Consider the following 24912-nt stretch of genomic DNA (forward strand, 5'->3'; position numbering starts at 1 on the left):
TGAAAGGACAGTAATTTTTTTCATTTGTAAAAGGCATCAGTTTTCTACTCTTCTACTTTCTATAAATTATTTACATTTTTTTGAACATTAATAAATCATAATAGAATAAAATCTTATTTTTATCAGGATGATTTAACCCTTTCTACTCTGGCTGGGTCTTTCTACAATACAACTATAAACGTTAGTAAATTTTTAGAAAAATATTTTAAAATTAAAATTTCCCAATGCCTCAAATCACATGAATATTAAGAGCCTTGTACATCTCAATAACCGTTGTCTCCCTGATATCATGGATGATATAGTAAATCATGGTTCTCATGATGCTGAAGAGTTTCCATTTGCAGAAGAACAACAAATTTTGAGAAGACTTAAGGTAAATTAAAACATTATTTCTATAAATAGGTATTCATAATACAAAGTGGCTTGATGTCTGTTTATCTCTTCGTCCGTCCGTCTGAAGCTTATAATCTCACTAACCATTGAACTGATTGGACACATTTTTCTCTAAATTCATAGACAATGTATAAATATATAATAAGGTGAGCAATTTCTCTTGTTGCCCTTAGCCCTAGCCTTAAACAAAGCTAGACAACATGCATAAAGTGAAGGGTTGATACCTTGCCCTATGCTGGGTGTTGGCTTGGCTGCTGGTTGGTCCTTGTTCTCAGCTGTCATTCTCTCCACTCTTGCAGTGCAACTGCAGACTTCAGTTCAAGTGTTGTATGCAGCTGGTATCTCTATATTGCAACCTTTTCTGGCAAGGTGGCTGGCAGGCTGATGGGAAATCCTAGCCCTTAGGTTGCCTGACTGGTGGCCCCAGAAGCAGGTACTGGTCTCAGGCAGGTTTGGCAGGTTCTTTAAACACAATACAACACTGTACTAATGCCAGGCTTCGAACCAACAACTGAAAGGCAAGGTGCCACACAAGCTAGCTTTGGACTGCACAAGAGACCACACTTTGCCTACACACGTCCTTGGGTAGAAGTGGAGGCTAAATGAGCCTACACAACCGGTAATAGGCTGCTATTATTCACTCAATAAGGACCAGCGGGCCAATGCTTGATTAATCCAGACCAATGGGCCATCAAAACAAAAAATCTGAAAGCAACTTAGTCAAATCCAGGCCAGTTTGCCAACAAAACAGGTTAGCCTTTCTCCAAACATACAGAAGCTACACCCAATTGTGATAACATTTAGCTCCTCCTTAGCATCAAGGGACTATCACTGTTGGTACAAAGCACCTCAGATATCAATTAGCAGCAAAACTGAACAGTCTAACTTGGCTTTGGACTATTATTCAGTTTCCAATGTAACTTTGGCTCCAATTCCTTTCACTTCATGCCTCTATTGACCTCAACAAAAGGTCTAGTAGTGTATTATCGGCCTAAAAGGGTCAATAAAACTGGGCCCTCTCTTCTGGAATCCTCACTTGGGGATCGGACCATGTACTTTATATGAGAATACACACCTTACTCTAAGGTTGGTCACTGTTGGTGTGGCTGCATCAGCTGCATGTCTCTTACAGACAAAAACAATAAGCTCAATAAGGCGGCAATGACCGCCTATTCCTTGCGGCCAACATCCCTTGCAGAGTAGCTCAAGGCAGTAATTAATTTTGGGTGCTGCAACGCTAATCTTCTCTGTACTCCATCACTGTAACTGTTGCTGAAAACCAGGAACAATCTTTTCCACCACTTACCCCCTTACTTGGAAAGGAAACAGTTAGTGGCAAGTACAACTCGTTTGACGGCTTCGGTCTTAACCATGGCCCACCTCTTTTCTTGCTAAGGCTGTGGACGGCAGCTGGTATATCTCAGCCCTGAATTCAAGACCAAACGCAAGTTCAAATCCCTTTGCACATAATCTTTTATATTTAGCTAGTCCCTATAACTCACTACATTGCACTCACCATAATATGTAGCACAAGGACTCAAACCATTGCTACTGACAGAGTTGTATGCATAGTTAAGATTAGCTTTGCGCCTAGAATAACAAACAGTTGTTTAGAGGAGAAAGATTCATTTTCACCTCTAGTCTTATGGATGAAGCTTAATACGTGTTAAAGATAATAATTACTCTTCAAAAGTCTAAAAAATGTCTTTTGATGTGTTAAAAAAATCTTTTTCAAAATCTTGATTTTGAAGATGATGGCCTTTAAGATGCTTCCAATTGTGGTGATGGTGAGCAGAATGTTATCAAACTGCATGCCCATGATGACAACTTATATATTGAACTATGGTCTAATTTTTTTATTCATAGTAGCCTCCAGCCAAGCAGTAGAAAAAATAAAAAAAAATACAATTTTAATTACTCCAATTCATAAGGTAAATACTATAGTTTTTAGAAGAAGGTTATATTTCTTATTTATAATCCACTGGAGATTGCTTTGACTAAAAAAAATTGGACCATAGTTCAATATATAAGTTGTCATCATGGGCATGCACTTGGCTAACATTTGGCTCACCATCACCACAAGTAGAAGTATCTTAAAGGCCATCATCTTCAAAATCAAAGGAATAATGAGAGAGAGAGAGTGAAAAAGGTACATAGGTTAATAGACAAGTAGTTGTTACGGGCATGTACTTAGATAACATTTGGCCCACCATCATCACAAATTGGAGCATCTGAGAGGTCATCATCCTCAAAATCAAGATTTTAAAATAGATTTTTTGAACACATTAAAAACATTTTTGTACACTTTTGAGGGTAATTTTTATCTTTTACGTGTATTAAGATATATCCATTAGACTGGAGGCCAGTAGCTGGACTCTAAAGTGATAGGGGTAGAATTTCTTTTTTTCTAATATTTCTTAATTAGATAAATCATTAATATCTACTCTATACTAGATTTTATAATAATTAATGCATAAATCCTTTTAGAAATTTAAATTTATCAGAATCAATCTTTAAAAGAGGAAAAAAGTGCCAAAAAAATCGTTTTTTCATTAATTTGTTTTGGATTTGCATATCTTTTTGGTTCACTAGTATTTCTCCCAAATCCTGTTTATGAGATCTTTTGCTTTATTGGTTCTGATAAATAAAAAATTAACAGTGGAAACTTTTCACCAAAAGATGCATCTACATTTCATATTTATAGTAAAATCATCCAAAATGAATAATGAAGCTGCTATTCTGAAAATTCGGATTTGCCTATATTTTTGGTTCGCTGTGTATTACAAATATTTTGGATATTATAATGTAACTAGTGGCCTTTAGAGGCTTTTGAAGGTGGTGGGTTGATTTCCACAACCATATTTTTTGTATTTAGAGTTTTTTATAAAGGGGAAAAAATTGTGGGGGGGAATTTTTTCACCCCAAAAGAAAAAATAGTTTAAAACCATCACAGGACCAGTACTGATATTCCCTGACGAAAAAAGTCCTAACGGATCATTGGTTACTGAGATATTAAGCTTTAAAAAGACAAACATCTGATTCGTTCTACTTTGTATTAGAGATATGGACGTATTTAGTTTTATTTATTGTAAATTAAATGTTCTATTGTGCATAAACATTCATTTTATCTTTAATTACATAGGAACTATAGTGAGGATGGCTTCAGTCATTTTTAGTAGCGAAGCTTTAGTAGCGAAGCTACTCTATAATTCACTTTGTCCGTCAGTCAGTCCGTCAGTCAGTCCGTAACGCTATGGGGGAAATGGGATTTACTCAGCTCCTATAAAAGATAGAATGCTGAAATTTTTTGACAACATTCCCATAATTAAGGAGCACAATTAAGTATAAAACAACGATGACGGTAGGACCGCTTTTAAGCAGGTTTTAGGCTATTTTATATCTTTTACATTTTTCTCCATATCTTTGGTGTTTCTAGTCCGATTTCCAAAATTTTTTCAGTTATACATATCAAAATTAAATTTTCTGTCCTTTAAAGAAAACAATTATAAAGTTCAGACTCGCTTTCAGCAGGTTTTAGGCTATTTTTGTATTTTTCTCCATATCTTTTGTATTTATGGTCCGATTTCCAAATTTTTTTCAGTTATACATATCAAACTCAAATTTCCCTGTTGTTTAGAGAAAACAACCATGACAGTCAGACTGCTTTTTTGCAGGTTTTTGGCTATTTTTAAATTTTTCCCTTTTTTTCCATATCTCTGATGCATTTTGGGATATCAGTATCAAAATAATTTTTCCCATTGTTATGAGCATCTTTTATGTAATTTACTTTGACCGACATCGTTATACAGAATAAAACAAGGTTTCGTGTTTATTTTCTCCAATAAATCTATTCTTGATTTAATTAAATACACTTTAAATCTACTTTTACGTATTCCCATCCATGATTTTTTGTGCTTTGCTACTTATGGATGTTGTCATCCTTGTTTGTTTATTAAAGCTTTAATATCATAATCAATTTTATTTTAGATTACATTACATTCCTTAAGAAACTGGGCTGAACTTAAATCAATTGGCCTTATTCAAGCATGGAGGTATTTTTTTTTAAGGAACAATAGTATTGTAAATTTAAAACTAAAATTGTGCGGACTGTATAATAGAACAATTTTATGTCATATGGTCAAAAAAATATATGTATTATATGAGCTATTTGTAGTTTAAAACATAAGAGCTACACTAAAAAAAAGTGAGAAAAATAAGATTAGGTCAGTTATAACCCTTTATTACGTAGCTCCTAAAATATGCGTAGAACAGAATGAATTTTTATAGATCCAAAAACTAAAGAGTATAACAATTCTAACTGTATGCAAAACTTTGTTGTGTTATAAACAACATCTGCGTAATTTGAATTTAAAAAATATACGCATTTTTGCAAACCCTTTAAATTGGTCATGATTTATTATTATTCAAAAATGTGGCACTTTAAATAAAACGATTTTTAAGGCATTTTAGTTTAGGATTATGTATACAAAGTGTCCCTAGAAAAACTTCGTTTTCAAGTTTTTCCAAAAATTATGAATAAAATAATAATAGGTCCATATTTATGTAAAAATATGCATTAAATTAATAACAGCTCAATATTCTGATTTTAGGGTTGGAGACTTTTTTATAATAAACCATGCAGATATTGCAAGAATCATACCATTATTTAGCCTTATTCAGGTAAATAATAAAAATCATCAATACCGTAAATTGCAAAAAAAACATTGATTAAATTCTTTTCTCCAAATATACATTTTCATCCAAAAATTATACTTTAAAATTTGAAACTACAGTTTGAATTTTGATGACATTTTATCAAAAAAATGCTTATCATTTCAAAGTTTTTTTTGCATATAAAATCATAGAGAAATTAATTTAGTATATATTATTAGTTTATTCACAAAAAAATACTCAGGTTTACGGTTGGAAGGCTCTCATTTGTAAATAGTCACCATTAGATGACTTTACTAATTAATCCTAAAAATTATATTTTTATATAAAATCTTAAATTTCACAACTCAATATTCTGATTTAAATCTAAATCTGTAATATTTTATAGATTTGTGGACATGAAAGAGTTCAAGCAACAACGTCAACATCAATCAAATTGTTTACCCATGTTCAAAAATCTTTAACTGCTACAATATCTGATATCCAGTCGGTTGTAATGGTAACGATTACTTCTTTTTTGTTGTTGTTAAGCTTCTACAAATTTTATTTAATTTACAATTAATTTAAACTAATTCCATTTAATTTACAATTATAGACATCTTTTAGCTCCACGTTGAAGCACAGAGAAGCTTGGGTTAAGAGTTTTAATGATATCATGTAATGTTGATCAAATTATTTTTTAAGAATATTGCTGAGCATCAAAATGAAAATATGTGCAAAGTTTGCAGAACATTATCACTTGCCTGTCTACAAAATGTGTTTCCAGGATCAAAATTTTGGTCAAAGTAAGTAGCTCTAGCTTTAATTTTTTTTTTTTATGTCATAATACTTTTATTTATTATTTTAGATCATCTCCTGACACAACTCCCAGCAAATATGTCCGAGAGTATATTGAAAAAATATTGATGCCTGTTTTTTCACAGCTAAGCTCTTTTTCAAATCATGTTCAGCAATCAGTAGGAAGATTAGCCGTAAAGGTAAAAAATACCTTTTAATAGAAAATATTTTAAAACCTTAATTACAAAAATTAACTAGTAAATGTATATGCAGTAATTGGCAAGTCTCGCACGCACATAGAGTAGCTAAAATTTAGTATAAACTTTATCATTGTTATTGTAATATTTGTTAGAAATAAGTAGATAGATGGTTATAGCAGGAGGTACTTCTTGAAGTACTGGGGGATATTGACGTCCCTCCCCTTACCAGTTACCCTTCCTTCCAGGGATATAAAAGGTTTGCGTAGGACTAACTATCCTACCTGTAAAAATCCCCATAGTTACAGAAACCACCCACAAAACCTCAAACACTTATGGCTTTAACACAGCCAGAGGTGTGCATGAAACAAGAACTGTTGGAACTGATGCTCAGTTTACTGAGAATATGAAAGATGATGGTGAAATCCGAAAGGAAGCTATGAACTTGATGACAGGACCAATAAGTTCTAAGCAAAGCTGTAAGATAGGAACCTGGAATGTTAGAACAATGTATGAGTCAACTAAAACAGCCCAAGTAGTTAAAGAAATGACAAGTTACAATATCGGAATACTTGGAATTGCAGAATGTAGATGGACAGGACAAGGACAAACCACAACCAAAGATGGCCACCTAATACTTTATTCTGGTCATGAAAGTCAACATATGTATGGGGTTGCTATAATTATTCAAAAACGACATGTCAATTCACTAATAGACTGGAAACCTATATCAGACAGAATAATTAAGGCTAGATTCCAATCAAGGCACTGCAAGTTGACCCTTATCCAATGCTATGCCCCAACAAATGACAAAAGTGAAGAAGTAAAACAAGAGTTTTATGATCAACTGCAATCAATCAGAAACTCAGTACCCAAACATGACATGTGTCTAGTTCTTGGAGATATGAATGCTAAAGTAGGAACTGACAGGACTGGAGTGGAAAATGCAATGGGACACTTTGGCATAGGTACAAGAAATGAAAATGGAGAACTTTTACTTGAATTCTGTTTAAATAATGATATGGTCGTAGGAGGTACATTATTCCAACTCAAAAACATTCACAAATATACCTGGACAACACCTGATGGACAAAGAAGAAACATGATTGACCATATTATGATCAATAGAAAATGGGTCAAGTCAATGCAAGACTGTAGGAGCTATAGAGGAGCCGACATATCCAGTAGACTATAAAAGTTGGAAAGATTTTTAATCAATATAATAGATTTGAAATCTGCATAAAATTTTAAGGATTTTTTATAAAATTAGTTTTTTATATAGTTCTTTATTTAAAGGCGCAAATACAAATTAAGTTAAATAATTTTGAGATCTGTGATTGGTGGATTGAAAACTATCTGCGCTCTGATTGGAGAAGCTTAAGTGGAGTACATCATTCAACCAATTAGAGCGTAGGTAGTTTCCAATCCAGCTGTCCTATTGGTCAAAATTTATTAACTTAAATCGTATTTGCGCCTTTAAATAAAGAATTATATAAAAAACGAATTTTATAAAAAATCCTTAAAATTTTATGCAGATTTCAAATCTATTATATTGATTAAAAATCTTTAAAACTTTTATAGTCTAATATTCAGTGACCATGAACTAGTTGCCAGTACGATTAAATTAAAGCTGAAGCGTACTGGCCATGATAAAAAGAGTGAGATTGGTAGACAATATGATTCTTCAAGATTAAAGGACCCAGTGATAAAGAATGAATTTGTCTTAAAACTCAGAAATAGATTTCAAGTCTTAGAGGACCTAAATGACGAGACTGAGATCACATGGACTTCAATTAAAGAAAACTTTCAATCTACTGCTAAGGAAATCCTAGGACACAAGAAACCAGAGAAAAAAGACTGGATCTCTCAAGAAACATGGAACAAAATAGAAGAGAGAAAGAAGCTTAAAAACAAAATTCATAATGCTCAACATTTTGCTGACATGGGCAATTTAAGAGCTGAATATACTGCTAAAGACAAAGAAGTCAAAAAGCGCACAAGGAAAGACAAGAGAGATTACATTGACAATATGGCTGAAAAGGCCCAGAGAGCAGCTGACTTCGGTAACATGAAAACAGTATACAACATAACCAAGCAATTAAGTGGCAAATATAACAAAAAGAGTGGTGAAACTATCAAGGCTAAAGATGGTAAATTACTTACTACAGAAAAAGAAGTTGCTGAAAGGTGGAAATCGCATTTTGAAGAAGTGTTGAACAGACCTGAACCTGAAATTACTGCAGAACCAGAACCAGGACATGAAATAGACATAGACACAAGACCACCAACTATTCAAGAAGTTAAAGCTGCTATACATAGTCTAAAGAATGACAAAGCACCTGGACCTGACTTGATAACTGCCGAAATGCTTAAGACAGACATAGATCTTTCTGCTAGGACTCTGACTGATCTCTTTGATAAAATTTGGAGACAAGAAAAGATACCAACTGACTGGTCTAAAGGTATAATCATAAAACTACCTAAGAAGGGAGATTTGAACAATTGTGATAATTGGAGAGGAATTATGCTGCTTTCTATCCCAAGCAAGGTCCTATGTAAAGTCATTTTAAACAGAATTGATGAGAAAATTGACAATAAACTAAGAGAAGAACAAGCTGGATTCCGTGCTGGAAGAGGCTGTGTTGACCAAATTTTCACCCTTAGGACAGTTATTGAACAATGTGTTGAATTTAAGAAGTTATGGTATACCTGAAAAGATGATAATTATGATAACTAAAATTTATGACAACTTCCAAGCCTGTGTTTCAGTTGGAAACAATAAGACATCTGATTTCTTTAAAATAAGCCCTGGACTCTGGAGTTAGACAGGGATGCATCTTATCACCTATTCTATTTATATTGGTCATTGACTGGGTGATGAAGAAAACCACAGAGGACAAAAAACGTGGTCTCCAGCTGGGCATACTAGGACACCTAGAAGATCTGGACTTTGCTGATGACCTGGCACTGATTTCAGAAACAATTAAACATCTACAAGTTAAGACAGATAGACTAGTCAAATACGCAGGACAAGTCGGGCTCTTTGTTAATGTCAAGAAGACTGAAATTATGAATATACCTACAAACCCTGATCAAACTATAATAATAAATGGTGAACAATTGAAACAAAGCAACAAATTCACCTATTTGGGGAGTGTTATCAGCAGTGAAAATGGCTCAAAAGCTGATATTAAAACCAGGATTGATAAGGCTAGGGTTGCTTTCAACAGTCTACACAACGTTTGGCATTCAAAGAAATTTGCTCTGAAAACAAAAATCAGACTTTACAACAGTAATGTGAAATCAGTTCTTCTTTATGGAGCTGAATGCTGGAGAACTGTGAAAACTGAAACAAATCAACTTAATGCATTTCACAATAGCTGCCTAAGAAGAATTTGCAAAATATTCTGGCCAAACAAAATATCAAACATTGAGCTAGCTGTATGCTAAGACAAAGTGCAATAGTATTGAAGCAGAAGTGAAATTTAAAAGACTAAGGTGGCTAGGACATGTGCTTAGAATGGAACAAAATAGGTTTCCAGAAAAGTGCTTAAAATGGAACCCCACCACTGGTAAACGTAAACGGGGACAACCAAAAATGACCTGGAGGCGGAGCACTGAAAAGGACCTCTTTAATTTGGAATTAACATGGGGAGAAGCTGAAGCACTTGCCAAAAAAAGGAATTCATGGAGGAGCAGGGTGGCCGTATTCTCTGGACTCCACAGTCCAAAAGAAAGACGCGCCTGAACTGAACTGAACTGGTTATAGCCATCTAGGTGGGGTAAAACCCCTCCCCTTCTGCTCTACGAATAGACATGTTAAACTATCTCCGCGTGATAAGGCGCAGCCATTGAGGGAAATAACCTACAAGGCGTAGGTGCTAATCAAAAAGGGTGCAAGAAACAGTAGAATCTGGCATGCTAAGGTGCAGCCATAGAGGAAATTTATGAAAAATTTGGCCTGCTAAGGAGCATCTGCAGAATGAAAACGCGATAATATGGTTGATTTTTGCAAAAAATGATCCATGCAAAATATTTTTTCTATAATGCAAAAATTGCGACGGTACAAACACTTTAAAATTTTTAGGCCACCCTTATGAAGGTCAAAAATTCATTGCATCAAAACTATGGTGCTCCCAGGAAAGGCCTTGAGGAGTAGAATCAGGAAACTTTGTCCGTTTAAAAATTCTCGTTCCTCGCCTCAGAAATTACTAAAAAAACACCATTTTTTAGAGTTGATTGAGAATTGTCCAATTTGTAGAGGATTTTAGATATTTTCTTAGGCTATGATGATCCATGCAAAATATTTTTTCTATATTGCAAAAATTGCGACGGTACAAACACTTTAAAATTTTGAGCCCACTCTTATGGAGGTCAAAAATTCATTGCATCAAAACTATGGTGCTCCCAGGAAAGGCCTTGAGGAGTAGAATCAGGAAACTTTGTCCGTTTAAAAATTCTCGTTTCTCGCCTCAGAAATTACATTAAGTAAACATTCCCTAGAAACTTTATTAGCTAGAATTTAGTACCTGTGTCGTAGCCCTGTTATACCTGCGGATTTGAAGCACTAGTGTTGGTTATCCAACCACCCTACACTGTGGGCTCCCAGCTTAGATGGCCAGAGAAAATTTCATGCGGGAACCGACTTGGCCGGATGACGATCCCCAGCTGATACCCACCAAATACCAAAAACTCATGATGGCAGGCCTTCTCACCTTTGCCAGACCAAGGGAATGGTGCGTTGCGTCTAATGTTCAGAGAATGCTCCAATGCAAGCAGTTTAGGTCAATGTTCCTCATCACAGCGATACCAAAGCAGATAAAGGTAGGCACAGTATTAGTTTAGTCCAGCGAGGAGCTGACCCAATCCAACAGCATGGCCCTCCTAAGTACAACAGAGCTGAACCAATGGACATCAGCAGCATGACGGTCAAGCTGCCCTAAATGTGGGCTGCTGCAGTAGCTGGAACAGGGCAGCGGTTCATAGGTACCTGGGCATATGGCCAGGGACCCCATCAGAAGGTTGGCTACCTTATTGGAGAGAGGCTGCCAGCCCCAGCCTGCAGCAGCGGGCTATGTGAGCGATGCAAGATGCACAACCACACAGCTGTCACTGCGGCTCTGATAGGAAATTGACACCAAACTCATACGTGCTGTACTAAATTAATCATTACTTGGACTAATTTTACCAAATTAGGCTCTTGTTAGGTTTTTGATAATTTATGTTATTCATTACAATAAAATACAATTTTAAGATTTATTTACTGTGTAAATTTGCATAAATATGACGTTTTTACGCCTGCTTGTATGCGGAACTGACCTGCACCACGCATATTTCCCCTAATTTGGTAAAACTGACGAGGAAATCTGCTTGATAAAACCTCAGGAGACAATGCTTGTAAGTCTTGTACGCATATAAAGTAGCTACGCTGTTAACATTTTGTATGAACTTTGTTTGTCTGTATTTAGAACCATCAATTTATCATTGTTATTACCCTCCCACTCTGCACACAGGGCAGAATAAAAGGATTTTTACCTCTAAAATTCACCATGTTTCTGTAAATATAGTATAATTTGATGTTAAATATGTGCTTATTTCTTTGTATTCTGATTTTTAAATTTTGTATATTATTTAACAGTTCAACTGTAGCTTATAGCAAAGAGACTTAATAGATCTATGTACATAGTTTATTGTTTTTTTTATGGTTTAGAGCACAGCTTTTCTGCCGTCAAAGTTTTTCATACGTCCGCTTTCTCTACAGCAAATATGCTCAACATGACTATTTAGTACTTAGTTCCAAACCCTAACAAATTTTGACAAATCAATTAACAAATCAAAATTGTATGCATCGATAAGTAAAAATGTAAAATCCTTATAATAAAGTAAAAGGATGTTTGTTTGTTTGTTTGTCTGTCTGTGTGTCTCTTTGTCTGTCTGTACAGAAGGATCTCGCTAACCGTTGAACCGATCGGGTTTTCTTTTACAAAGTAGCTTCTCATAGGTCTTAAAAAGGTTTATTATAACTATTTATAGGTTAAATACTACCATCCTCTTAAGAGAAATCACCCCTAGAAAAAAAATTAACTCAGCCTCCAAAAAAATTTAAATAAATAAAATAAAATTTTTTTACTTTAAAAAAAATCTAAATTAAAAAAACGCTACGTTTTGGGATTCAACTCTCCCCTTTTTAAGTGTTCTTAGAGGCTTCTAGGATGACAAAACCGCTACGTAATAAATAATGAAATAGGAAAAAGGCTACTAGAAAAATTTATTAAATATATTTTTGCAAAATTTGGTTAGAAAAAATGCAAAAAAAGAGGCTTATAATCAAAATTAATATTTATTCTTTTTAGACGCTGTGTGACTCATGGCTAGAACACATTTATCAAAAGAAAATCAAATTTAGTACTGGAGGAGCTAAACAACTTGGACATGATTTTAATTACCTGAGGTTTTAATTGTATTTTTTTTTATATAAATTTCTAATTTGTGTTTTCATGAAAAAAAGTATAAGATTGTACAGTTTCTAATTTTTTAAAAACACTCTATTCATGATGTATGCTTTTTTTTACAAAATAATTTTAAAAAAAATTTTTAACTCAAAATTCTGCATAAAAAAACTTAAGAAGACAGACGGGTAAACATTTTGTATTATAAATAAATTTCTTACACTTAAATTTTTTTTTTTAGAGAATGGATAGCAGCTAACAATTATTTAAGAGATGACTCTAAAAGGTAATAAAATTCTAGTCTTGAAGGTCAACATTAAGACCAGGATAATCGCAATTATTATCATAAAGATCACTTACGGCGTTGCTACAAAAAAAACCAATTCTACAAAAGACCAACGCCTAAAAAAGACCAACTAGTCGGATTTACAGAAGACTATTACTACAAAAAACCAACGCTTAAAAAAGACCAACGCCTACAAAAAATCGTAGAAATGACCTGTGACCCTAAATATGATAGGCAACATTGTTAATGGTCATTTTAACTGTGTTAATGACCAGTTTTACTTAATAATCATAACCTAAATAATTAACTTATTTTTTTTTGCAAACATTTTTTTGTAATTTTCATGACAAATATGGCAACTAAACTGAACTTGTTGGTAACCTTTTTAATGATAACAGCGTTTTTTTGTCTACACAAGTTTAAAAAAGATATTTTACTTTTTTACTTTATTTTTGATGAGGTTAGAGCTATATTTTTCCACTAAGCACCTTTTAAAAGAACCATTTCGGTTCAGCAGTAGGCGAAATTGTTTTTGGTACAAACAACAAAAAATATTGCTATTTTATAATAAAAACTAGCGGCTTTGCTTCTAGCCTCTAGGGCTTTTTTCTGAATGTTTAGGGGAGAATTAAACAATTTTCTTTACATTTTTTTTAGACATTTTCTGTATTTGTTCACAATTTTTAACTCTATTACATTTTATACCCTTTATAATATTTTATTGTTTTTTAAAACTTTTTTGCCATTAGCAGGAGTAGTAAAGTTTTACATTTTTTTATTTGACAAAGTTTACAAAGAGAAAAGAAATTTAAAAAAAAGAAAATTATTTAAAAAAATAAAAAAATTTTAAAAATATAAAAATATGAAATTTTTTCCTTTTTTTTAGAGGGAGAGGGGGGGGAAGGGTTTAAGGTATCCCAATTCCCCAAAAAAAAAGATTTAAATTACCAATAGAAGAGTAAAATTCAATCGGTTCAGTAGTTACCAAGATCGTAAGCTTCAGACAAACAAACAGACGGACGGACAGACAGACATCATTTTACTTTGTATTATAGATAACTTTTTTTTCACTTGTTTTAGATACTTGTTATTGCTAGACAGCATTCGTCAATGCGAAGGAGTTGCGCAACTTTTGCAAAATTCGGCTGTAAAAGAAGTTCCTGTTAAACCAGTTAAATCAAATAAAATTTCTCCTGAAGGTATTTTTTATGAATTTTTTTTTAAGTTGCAAGATGTTTGGTTAACCTCAAAATACAAATTTGCCTAAAATGATAAAAAATCTATAAAATTTTTCTTTAAAGTAAATGTTAAAAGGTTTGAAGGCTTTAAAAAATAACATCATATAAAAATACAGTTCAGTTGTTGTGGTAAGACGCTTACAAATCAATTTTTGACAATGAAATGTGGTTTTTTTTTTGTTTAAATGTAGTTAGTTATCAGCAATTTTTAAAATTTTTTTAAATTTTTCAAAATTTTAGGTATTCTTATTAGGAACAATAAACAATTTTAAATTTTTATTTCAAAAAGATGCAATAATTATAAAGCTACAATTTTTTTGTTATTACTGCTAAAAAAATGGTTTTAATTCGATTTATTAAGTGTACTTTTGTCAGTTTTTATGCAATTAAAACAGTAAATTTTTTGCAGGCTTTTTTTTTATTTAGAATTTATATATTAAACATTGTAATTGGTTTTTTTTTTTAAAACACATATATTCCTAAAATCGATTATGAAAAAAAATTTCAATTTTTACAAGAAACAGTTATCAAAAATATACTTTAATTTTTGATAAAATTACATTTTCTAAATTTATGTCATATTATTTTATTTATATTACCATATGTAAAAATAATTAAACAAAATGCACTTTATTTTAAAAAAATACAAAAAAATACATTTTAGATGAAACAAATTTAGTTGACGATGCCCCAGTTACAAACATTTTACAGGTAAAATTAAATCTAAAAAAAAAAAAATTTTTAATACATTAACTTTTTTCCTAAATTTGCTTTTTTATTAAATTTTACATTTTTTTGTTTAGGCAATCCCACCAGAACTTTATGTTCAAAATCATAAAAAATGGTTAAGTTTAAGGTAATTTTAAAAATAAATTAAAACTAATAGTAAGAAAAAAGTATTGTACATAAATAATATAATGATATATTTTAGAGCTGGTGGTAATACAAGTAGTTCTATGCCATTGCCGTTTTGCTGTTAAAGTAATAATATTCTAGTTTAAAAAATGTACGTAATATTTTAAAAAATCTTAATTTAAAAAAATGTGAATGTAATATTTTGTTAAAATAAAAAACTTTGTAACAATACTCTTTTTTATTTGTTTTTAATCATAATTTTAGCATTGTTAAAAACTTTTGTTAACAAAAATTTGTCCAGCTATCTTATCTATTGCGCTAAAAATCCAAAGAAATATGAGTTTTATGGTTTAAAATTTACAACATATGTGTATTTTTATTAGAAAAAAATCACAATATTTACGGATTATTAGCGCAATTTTTTTTCTTTTGTAACTTATTAAAAATAAATAAAAAACTTAAAAAACATTTAGCATTTGCTTGATTTATTCATGCAGTTTGAAAAACGACATGTAAATTATTCCTGCTTTTTATTTTTGTTAATAAATAGTGTACAAATTCTTAGTATATAAATTTAAAAGTAAAAAGTATAGTTCAATATATTAAAAAAACTTTTATTTTTTAAATGTACAAAATTATATAATAAAATAAAATAAGTTTCACGAAAAAATTGTATAATAAATATTTAAATTTTTCTGTCTCTCCTTTTTTTCTGGTTTAAGTGTATTCTATAAGTAAAAAGTTGCAATATATTTTTAAAAATAAATCTTCTATAAAATTAACAATATTTTCAAAAAAATTAATAAAATTATTATTACACTTTTTTCAAATGAAATTTTTTTTTTGTTTTTAAGAAAGCTTTTAATAGACGCGTAGTTAGCTTTCTCAAACAAAAGCCGGCAAACTTTTCTGTTTACTCTCAACTCGTGTGATATTTTTCATTCGTAAATCATACGACATGGATTCAAAAGAAGCTAAAAAAAATGTTTCTTACGAAAACATATCTTTAAATGAAATCAAAGAAGATTTTAAAAAAAGAGATGATGATCAAGTTGAATTAAAGCCAAAAATGACCCTTTTAAATGGAGTCACTGTTATAGTTGGTAGTATTATTGGCAGCGGAATTTTTGTTTCCCCAAGTGGTGTGCTTAAGGTAAATTATAATTTAAAAGTATATTTTTGATAAAAGATTATTTTTTTTTAATTTAGGAAACTGGAAGTGTAAATATGTCGTTAATGGTCTGGATAACAAGTGGAATTTTTTCAATGATTGGTAATTTTTTTAGTTTTTAAATTTTTAGAAGAAAAAAATTATCAAAATGTTATTCAGGGGCATATTGTTATGCCGAATTAGGATGCATGATAAAAAAAACTGGAGCTGATTATGCCTATATTATGGTGACTTTTGGAAATTTTTTGGCATTTTTAAGGTAAACTTAAAAAACTATATTTACATATAAATTTACTTATTTAAAATTTTACTTAAAAAAACATTTTTGGCAAAAACAATTTAAAAAAAATTTGATTTAAAAAAATGGTTGATTTTTTATAAAAAAAAGTGCAAGTAAGATACTTAAGCAAAATTTTAATTTTAATTAATGTTTTTTAGGTTATGGGTTGAATGCATTATTGTTAGACCTTGCTCACAAGCTATTGTAGCTCTAACTTTTTCAATTTATGCAACTAAGCCGTTTTTTCCTGAGTGTGACCCTCCTGACGAAGCTGTACGACTTCTAGCTGCTATCTGCATATGTAAGTTTTTTTTTTTTTAAATTACGACATTTGAACACTTTCATCTTTGGAAAAAAATATGATTTAGAAATTGGCAAAACGACAAAAATAAAACATGTGTGTAACATATTTTAAAATCCTAACGTTTCATAGATTTTTAGTTATTGCACGTTGCTTGAAATAAAAACATAAAATGAGTGCACAGGTTTCTTTATTAAACAAACAAAAAAAATTTTAAATATATAATTTTTTAAAACAACAAAAGTATTTATTAAAGTGCGGTGAATTAAAAATAGAAGAAAAAGAATCTGTTGGTCTTAAACCTACACTTGGTTTAGTACAGGAATTATATTTATTCATTCCTTAAAATATAAATTCTTATTTAAAAAATTTCAAAATTTGAAAACAACAATAAAATTTAGGGTTGTACAATTATTGTTGGGTCTATTATTGGAAGTGGAATTTTTATTGCACCGGGAGGAGTTTTAAAAGAAACTGGCAGTATAAATTTATCATTACTTGTTTGGATAACAAGTGGTTTATTTAGGCAAGATTTTTTTTTTAATAAACATAATTTCTAAAAATGTAAACAAAATCAAAAACATTCTTTTACTTTATTAAAGATTTTTGAATAAAAGTTTAAATTTTTAACTGCAATATTAAATTTTATAAAAATTTAGTATGGTGGGTGCATACTGTTATGCTGAACTTGGATTGCTTATAAGGAAAAATATTACATTTCACATGGATTTTAATGTTAAAAAAAATAGTTTAGAAAAAGATTATAATCATAAATTATTTCAATAATGTAATATTTTAGAAAGGTAAATTTTTAATATCAAAATAGCTAAAATTGAATTTTAAAAAAAATTTGTTTCTCATCTGCAGCCTGGAGGCGATTATACATACATTTTATTGTCTTTGGGAAACTTTGTTGGATTTTTAAGGTTTTTTGTTTGTTTATTTAAAAATTTTTAATAAAAAATGTAACAAAACTAAAATAATTTTTTTTAGACTATGGGCAGAATGTTTAATTGTCAGACCTTGCACTATTACTATTGTTGCGCTAACTTTTTCTAAGGAAATCACTTTTTAAATTCCAAAAAAATGCTGTTAGTTCTTGTTATTTTTTTATATTACTCTAAAAATGCTAGTTATGTGTGTTTTAAAAAAAATTTTAAACATAGGATTAAAACAATATTTTTTTAAAATGAAATTATAAAAAACTAAGTGATTTTTAAGTATGCTGTGAAGCTTTTATTTCCTGAATGTCAACCTCCTGATGAAAGTGTTCGAATGTTAGCTGCGTGTTGTATTTGTAAGATTTTTTTATACAAACAAAAATTTTTTTTGAACTTATACCTTTAATTTAAGGTTTACTTACATTCATCAATTGTTATGAAGTAAAATGGGCAACATTTGTACAGGTATTTTTCTTTTAATATTAGTTTTAAAAAAAACTTATTCAATAAAATGTTTTTAGGATATTTTTACCTATGCTAAACTTTTAGCGCTGTTTATTATTATTGCTACTGGAATAGTTCAACTTGGCAGAGGAAAGGTAAGGCATTGTTAATAAATTAAAATATTTATTTTTAAAAAGGGAGAATCTAGTGTGATTTTTTAACCAAAAAATAATTTAAATAATTTTATAGTTATTTTCCTTACACGAGTATGTTTTATAAATTTAAAGATACTTAAGATTTAAAAAAAAACACTTTATTAGGTTGAAAACTTTACCTGGGAAAACACAGAAACTGATGTAACTAAGATAGCATTATCATTTTATTCTGGTTTATTTGCCTATAATGGATGGAACTATCTAAATTTTGTAATTGAAGAATTACAGGTATGAAAAAATAGTTTTGATCTTCATTAATATATAACACAAAATATAAAAATTAATAATATTTTATATTAGGATCCTGTCAAAAACCTTCCAAAAGCAATTTCAATTTCATGCATTTTGGTTACAGTCGTTTATGTTTTAACTAATATTGCATTTTATACAACACTTAGGTAATTTTTAACGAAATATAAAAATATTAACTAGTTAACTTAAAAAATTTAATAATAAAAATGATTTATTGGTTAAACGATAAATATTTCTTAGTGTTCCTGAAGTTTTAGGATCAGAAGCTGTTGCTGTGGTAATAATTTATATAATAAATTTAAGTTAAACATTAAAATTCAAATATTTAAAAAAAAAAAAAATTATATTAGGTAAATAACTTTGTTTTAGACATTTGCAGAAAGGTTGTACGGAAAATTTGCTTTTATGATTCCAATCTTTGTAGCAATGTCAACGTTTGGTGGTGTTAACGGTAAACTTTATATATATATATATTAAAAATATACGTACCTTTTTAATTTCAAATATTCTTTTTAGGTATTTTGTTAACATCAAGCAGGTTATTCTATGCTGGCGCCTGTGAAGGACAAATGCCTGAAATTTTGTCAATGATTCAAGTAAGATTTTAAACAAATAAGAAATGCATATTATATTTTTACGTTTTGTTTTTTTTAGGTAAAAAAAATGACTCCTGCTCCTGCTGTTTTAATAGTGGTAAATTTTAAAAATATTTTTTTTTTTGCAAAATTATATCTTTTTATACTTTTATTTTAGGCTATGTTGTCACTTTTTTATTTGTCTAGTTCAAATATTTTCGCTCTTATCAATTATACAGGATTTGCAACATGGGTAATTTATAAAAAAAAATTTATACAGGCTTTATTATCTTTGGTGTATTTGGGATCTTCAGACATCTACAGACTCATAAATTATGTTGGATTTGCTACTTGGGTAAGATTTTATGAATAATTTTTTAATTAATTCAATTACTTATTAAAAAATTTTAATTAAAAGGTTTCAATTGGTCTAGCAGTTTTTTGCTTGCCTTGGTTAAGATGGAAACATCCAGAATGGAACAGGCCAATTAAGGTTGTAAAATTTTTTTCACTAAAACAAGTTTTTAAAAAACTCATATTAAATGCAAAAATTTTAAAATTAATTTTTTGTAGGTTCATCTAATTTTTCCAGTGTTATACATTTTAGCAACAATTTTTATTACAATTGTACCAATGATAGCTTCGCCGATTGAAACAGGTACAAAAAATAATTATTATTATAACCAAAACCTATGCATTAATTAATGTTTTTTTAGGAATTGGAATTGCCATTATTGCAACTGGTATTCCAGTTTATTTCTTTTTTATTGCTAGAAAAAACAAATCTCAATTTGAAAAAAAAATTCTAGGTAATGTTTTTATTATAAAAAAATATTACTAACTCTTAATGTTATACAAAAATAACGAAATTAATAATGCAATTAAAAGTTATACAAAAATAACTTTTTTTGTTCTACTAACAAAATTAACTTTAGCTTGTTGCAATACTTCACTACAAAAGTTGCTGATTGTTATGCCACCATCAGCAAAACAAGCTTAAGGTATTTTATTTAATAAAAATTTAACTTATTTATTTTTGAACTAATAAATTTAATTTAGGAGTGTTTACAGATGTGCTTCAAAAAATGTTGCTGGTTTTACCAAAAGAAACAACAATATAGTTTTTTTAAAATTTATTTGATCAAAGTTGTCTTTTATAAATACTAATTTAATAAATATTTGATGTATAATCTTCTATTCTTTGTTCTAAAAAAAAAAGTTTTTGAATGTTAAAACAGTTATTTTATGGTATATGCGTTTTAATCAGAAAAAAAACATTCAGAAGTAGCAAAGCACAAAGAAATATAGATTGCTTAAGTTAATGTTTTAATTTATGTAAAAAATTAGATTTAATTTTTTTGAATAAATTTCTGCAAATTTTTCTAAAATCTTCATAAAAATTTTTTTTTAAGACAATATTTTTTTTGCATAAATTAAAGTTTTTCTAAAAAACAGTAAAAATTACCTTCAATGTAAAATACAACAAAAACTCTGCTTACTCTTTTATTTTGTCCTATTTAAAGCAAAAATAAAATTGTATTTTATAATTATATTTTAAAATTTTTAAAAAATAATAGGTAAATTAATCCTAAAAATCAGATTTACCTTTGTCGTTTTTGTTTAGAGTTATGTTTATTTTTTAATAAAGCTAAACAGGACCACGAATTGGTTCAGGTTGTCCAGGAAAAGGAGCTTTGTCTGGAAATGCATGTGGGTCTGGGTTTATTATTCTGAAATTAAAATAAGATAAAAAATTTTAATAAACTAAAATTTTTTGTAATAATTTACCTAAAAACATTAGGTGTTCCTTTTCCAAATCCAAGCATATCAAACATGTTCATATTTCTAAGAAATTCTCCAACTCTATAAAGAAATTAGTTATTTTTATAATTTTATTTTTTTTTTAATTTTTAAATACACCTGCTACATGATGCACAAAATGGACCACAAGTGTTTTGTTTGTTGTTGCAACAAGCTGGATATCCACCAAAACATAGTCCCATTCCTTCTGTTTGTAAAACAATCGACAACAAAAAGATGGCTACTAATATGCTGGCAACTAAAAAAAATGCATTATTAATTTTTTAAAAATAAGTTATTGTAGAATTAATTTTAATTTTTCTAAAAATAAACTTTTATTTTTAAACATATTTTCAGTAAAAATTTTTTGTGCGTAAAATTTTAGACTGCGTAAAAATACCACAAGCTCTTGGCAACATCTTGTCACTTTAAAAGCTAAACAGCAACTAAAATTGATTTTGTATTTACAGCGCGCTGTTTTAATTACTTTATTGATAATTATTACATTTATGGTTCAAAAAATATACATGTAATCAAATTTATACAACACGGGTTTTTTTTATCTATATATTTATCAACAATTTGTTTAAAAACATAAAATGTTTTAATGTAAATTTTTAAATTGTTAGTCTATGTTCATTTTATTATTTTATTCTTAAATTTACATTTTTAAACCAAAAACAATAGGTTTAACAATATTTTTATATTTTTTTAAAAGTGTATATTTTAAAAAATAAATTTTTTTTATATTAAAAATTATTTTAAAACAGAAGTAAATTTAAAAAAAGAAGGCTTATGTCTTAATTGTTGTTAAGTTAGGTTAGATTAAAACTAAACCGTTTTCAAAAAAGCATGATTTCTTATATTAAAAAAGATTAGTTTTTTTTATAAAATTCGTTTTTTTAAAATTCTTTATCTAAAAACGGAAATGCAATTTAAGTTAATTAATTTTAGCATTTGTGATTAATGGATTTAAAAAATCTGCGCTTTGATTGGATAGCGTACATCATTCAACCAACTAGAGCGCAGGTAGTTTAAAATCCACCTATCCTATTGGTCAAAATTAATTAACCTAAAATGCATTTCCGCTTTTAGATAAAGAATTATACAAAAAAAACGAATTTTTCAAAAAATCCTTAAAATTTGATGCAGATTTCAAATCTCCCCCTAACATTAAAATTTCGGAAAACTTATATATCGTACTGTGTTAACTTTAAGCTAAGTATTAATGAAAAAATGTATTTTCTCGTATTTATTTGAATCCGGTAGATAGGAACCGGTTCTCTAATATATAATTTTTCTTGTGCTAATCTCATTTAAGAATTATTACTTTTAAGTTGCTCAAAAGGAACAAATTGTAAATGGCAAGAATTGTGGCTATTTTGTGAAAAATGTTGTCCTACAAAAACCTAAGAATAAAAAATTAAATAATTAAAATGACACCTATACTGTAATTTTGAGGAAACAAAAACATTTTTTAAAAAAATTCTCCTTTTTTAGAAACTAAAACTGTTTCTAAGATAAAATTTTGATTACTAATTATAGTATATAACTATTTTACAAAATATCACACTTTTAGGACACCCTGTGCATGTTTTAAAAATTATATTTTTTTGCTACTTTTTGAAAGAAGGAGTTTTTTAGGCAAATTATTTGTTAGTTATGCATTAACTCCCTCCAACGAATTTTTTTGCTGTTAATTGCCGCCAAAAGCGATATTTGGACGTTTTTCTTCTTTTTTGATGTTTAACAAAGATCACTCTAAAATATTTTTTAAGGCAAATAATAAAAGTTTACGAAATGCATTTGAATTAACTGCATATTTTTTGCTAAATTATGGATTAAACTAAATTAATATGGCATATATTTCAATTTTCTACTACGTAGTTTTAAAAATATTAGGATTAAAAAATTGTCTTTTTGTGATATATAAAATTTTAAAAGACGATTTTTAAGTCTTGATATTTAAAAAACTACGTAGTAAAAAATTGTAACTCTTTAAAACTACATTTATATAGCATATATTAAAAAAATATGCGGTTTACTTAATTAAGTTTAAATGTTTTTCATGTAAAGTACATTTTTTTTTGTACATATTACCCATTTTTATTGTTTAAACAAGAATAAAAATTAAATGTAATATAAATCTAAAGTTTTGCACAAGTACCATCAAAATGAAGACAAAATAGGGAAAGAAGCATTTCTTTACACCCAAAAATACACTTTAAGAATAAAACAGCTACTAAAAGCAGAATTTAATGGCACTGTCTCTCGCATCGTGCTGATTATCTGGATACCCAAACTCTCGCTGTACGTCCACCCAGCCAAAGTGCAACTGCATTTTGAATCAAGTTCTACGATTTAACAATGGTTCAAATTTTCTAATATATAATTTTTCTCGTGCTAATCTTATCCAAGAATTATTACTTTTAAGTTGCTCAAAAGGAACAAATTGTAAATGGCTTTTTTGTAAATAATGTTGTTCTACAGAAGCCATTTTGTGAAAAATGTTGTCCTAAAAAAATATTTTAATTTAAATGACACCTATACTGTATTTTTGAGGAATAAAAACATTTTTAAAAAAAATTTTCTTTTTCAGAAACTAAAACTGTTTTTTAGATACAAACTTTGACTACTAATTATAGTATATAACTATTTTACAAATTATCACACATTAAAGATACCCTGTGCATGTTTTAAAAATTGTAATTTTTGCTACTTTTTCAAAGAAGGAGTTGTTTTAAGGCTAAAGACTTTATATTCATTTTTTAAAATCTTTTTAAGGCAAATTATTTGTTAGTTATGCATTAACTCCCTACAAAGAAATTTTTTTGCTGTTAAAGAAACTTTGTTCACTGGTCGCCGGAAAGTAAAGGCCAAAATGAAATCTGTAATAACTCCTTAGTTCAATGTTTACATTAAAAAAACTATCTTAATGTCTTTAAAAATATTCTTATATCCTTTAACCAATAACATCAAAGAACCAACTTAAAAAAATAACTATAACAAGTCCAAAACAGCTAGGGCAAAATCTGATATTGACTAATAATTTTAATATGTTTTAGGAAGCCCTAAGAAGAAAAGTGCCACATATGGCTACATATCTTAATTATGAGAACAAATTTTTAGTTAAAAAAAAATCTTAATATCTTTTAAAATAGGCTCATAACTTTTAATTTTAGTGTTTTGGAGGGTAAAATAACCCATTAGCCCTAAAAATGAAAGTGCCAAAATGTAATTTTTAGTGACTACTTTGCTAAAATATGTCAAAACAAATTTATATTAAAAAATAAACTTGACATTAAATTTGTCCAAAAATTAAATTAAAAGTACCTAAAATATACAAATGTACCTATATAAAATAATATATTTAACTCCTAGATGCTAAGCAATATAGTTTTTAAAAGGTTTGTGTAACAAGTATCAAACTTAAAATTCAAGAAAAAACTGCATTTTTAAAACTCTTGTATACTTCAGAGGATAGCTCAAAAACTAAAAATAGTACAAAAAAGTTATATACCTTTAGGAAGAGTGGGGATAAAACACACAATTTAAAAATACTTAATTTAAAAATGCCTAATTTTATAAATGTCTAATGTGACAAAACACCTAATTTATAAATACCTAATTTAAAAATGTCTAATTTAAAAATACCTAATTTTAAAAATGCCTAATGTGACAAAACATCTAACTTTAAAAATGCCTAATTTTATAAACACCTAACTATAAATACCTAAGTTTAAAAATACCTAATTTTAAAATACCTAATCTAAAAAAACCTAATTTTAAGTATATCTTAAAACTGTTCACGTATGGTCCCTCAGATGTCAAAACTTTATTTTAGTGTTTGGCCAAAATGACTTAGCAATTGTATCTGTAAGTACGTCTAATAACACCCTATGCTATTTTTAAAATCCTAGAAAATTTTTTTTGCAAGAAAATTGCATAAATTCGCAACCTTTTTTAGAACCACTACATAACTCGAGTTTTAAAACTTTTTATATAAAATCCTTTTTACAAAAAATATCAATAATTACTTAAAATTAAACCTGAAAGAAAAAAAATCT

At 29.0% G+C, this 24912-nt stretch overlaps 3 protein-coding genes across 7 annotated transcripts in view; 2 read left to right on the forward strand and 1 right to left on the reverse strand.

Annotated features, from left to right (window-relative positions):
- LOC145304723 (uncharacterized) overlaps nucleotides 1–15097 on the forward strand; it is a 34284-nt gene extending 19187 nt beyond the window's left edge. For both annotated transcript variants that reach the window (XM_080146673.1, XM_080146674.1), the window contains 13 exons: nucleotides 127–180; nucleotides 251–373; nucleotides 4381–4445; nucleotides 5004–5073; nucleotides 5453–5563; nucleotides 5749–5849; nucleotides 5912–6041; nucleotides 12392–12489; nucleotides 12729–12773; nucleotides 13854–13972; nucleotides 14676–14722; nucleotides 14815–14867; nucleotides 14943–15097. In XM_080146673.1, coding sequence (XP_080002799.1) covers nucleotides 127–180; nucleotides 251–373; nucleotides 4381–4445; nucleotides 5004–5073; nucleotides 5453–5563; nucleotides 5749–5849; nucleotides 5912–6041; nucleotides 12392–12489; nucleotides 12729–12773; nucleotides 13854–13972; nucleotides 14676–14722; nucleotides 14815–14867; nucleotides 14943–14991 — 1065 coding nt within the window. In that variant the 3' untranslated portion in view covers nucleotides 14992–15097. The remainder of the gene's footprint in view (nucleotides 1–126; nucleotides 181–250; nucleotides 374–4380; nucleotides 4446–5003; nucleotides 5074–5452; nucleotides 5564–5748; nucleotides 5850–5911; nucleotides 6042–12391; nucleotides 12490–12728; nucleotides 12774–13853; nucleotides 13973–14675; nucleotides 14723–14814; nucleotides 14868–14942) is intronic.
- Nucleotides 15098–15717: 620 nt separating this feature from the next.
- Nucleotides 15718–20235, forward strand: LOC145304724 (Y+L amino acid transporter 2-like). 3 transcript variants are annotated; one of them, XM_080146677.1, is made up of 18 exons: nucleotides 15718–16019; nucleotides 16076–16139; nucleotides 16197–16296; nucleotides 16476–16618; nucleotides 17972–18024; nucleotides 18081–18158; nucleotides 18324–18446; nucleotides 18519–18616; nucleotides 18711–18747; nucleotides 18840–18921; nucleotides 18987–19066; nucleotides 19125–19163; nucleotides 19326–19400; nucleotides 19464–19538; nucleotides 19619–19703; nucleotides 19762–19854; nucleotides 19981–20046; nucleotides 20105–20235. In XM_080146677.1, the coding sequence occupies exons 1-17, from the start codon at nucleotides 15825–15827 to the stop codon at nucleotides 20043–20045; spliced, it is 1485 nt and encodes a 494-aa protein (XP_080002803.1). In that variant the 5' UTR covers nucleotides 15718–15824; the 3' UTR covers nucleotide 20046; nucleotides 20105–20235. The 3 variants fall into 3 exon arrangements, with proteins under 3 accessions (XP_080002803.1, XP_080002801.1, XP_080002802.1); XM_080146675.1 differs by lacking the exon at nucleotides 19326–19400 and adding an exon at nucleotides 19224–19298 and having other exon boundaries at nucleotides 15735–16019; XM_080146676.1 differs by lacking the exon at nucleotides 19981–20046 and having other exon boundaries at nucleotides 15735–16019.
- Nucleotides 20164–21313, reverse strand: LOC145304725 (uncharacterized). Of its 2 annotated transcripts, XR_013874177.1 has the most exons (6): nucleotides 21246–21313; nucleotides 20966–21104; nucleotides 20834–20908; nucleotides 20651–20775; nucleotides 20511–20558; nucleotides 20164–20251 (listed from the first exon to the last, which is right to left on the reverse strand). XR_013874177.1 is itself a non-coding variant. In XM_080146678.1 (4 exons), the coding sequence occupies exons 1-4, from the start codon at nucleotides 21262–21264 to the stop codon at nucleotides 20694–20696; spliced, it is 315 nt and encodes a 104-aa protein (XP_080002804.1). In that variant the 5' UTR covers nucleotides 21265–21313; the 3' UTR covers nucleotides 20650–20693. The 2 variants fall into 2 exon arrangements, 1 of the variants encoding a protein (XP_080002804.1); XM_080146678.1 differs by lacking the exons at nucleotides 20164–20251; nucleotides 20511–20558 and having other exon boundaries at nucleotides 20650–20775.
- Between the last annotated feature and the right edge of the window lie 3599 nt (nucleotides 21314–24912).

Source organism: Acartia tonsa, chromosome 13 (genome assembly GCF_053477335.1).
Source record: "Acartia tonsa isolate MP-2025a chromosome 13, ASM5347733v1, whole genome shotgun sequence".
Classification (NCBI taxonomy): Eukaryota; Metazoa; Arthropoda; class Copepoda; order Calanoida; family Acartiidae; genus Acartia; species Acartia tonsa.

Excerpts from the sequence above, each read along its gene's own strand:
- LOC145304724 (XM_080146677.1), top strand. The coding sequence starts at position 15,825 with ATGGATTCAAAAGAAGCTAAAAAAAATGTTTCTTACGAAAACATATCT. Across the intron at positions 16,020-16,075 it reads CCCCAAGTGGTGTGCTTAAG|GAAACTGGAAGTGTAAATAT; the intron begins GTAAATTATAAT and ends TTTTTAATTTAG. Across the intron at positions 19,704-19,761 it reads AGCTTCGCCGATTGAAACAG|GAATTGGAATTGCCATTATT; the intron begins GTACAAAAAATA and ends ATGTTTTTTTAG.
- LOC145304725 (XM_080146678.1), bottom strand. Across the intron at positions 20,909-20,965 it reads TTTTGTGCATCATGTAGCAG|AGTTGGAGAATTTCTTAGAA; the intron begins GTGTATTTAAAA and ends ATTTCTTTATAG. Across the intron at positions 20,776-20,833 it reads GGAACACCTAATGTTTTTAG|AATAATAAACCCAGACCCAC; the intron begins GTAAATTATTAC and ends TTTTAATTTCAG.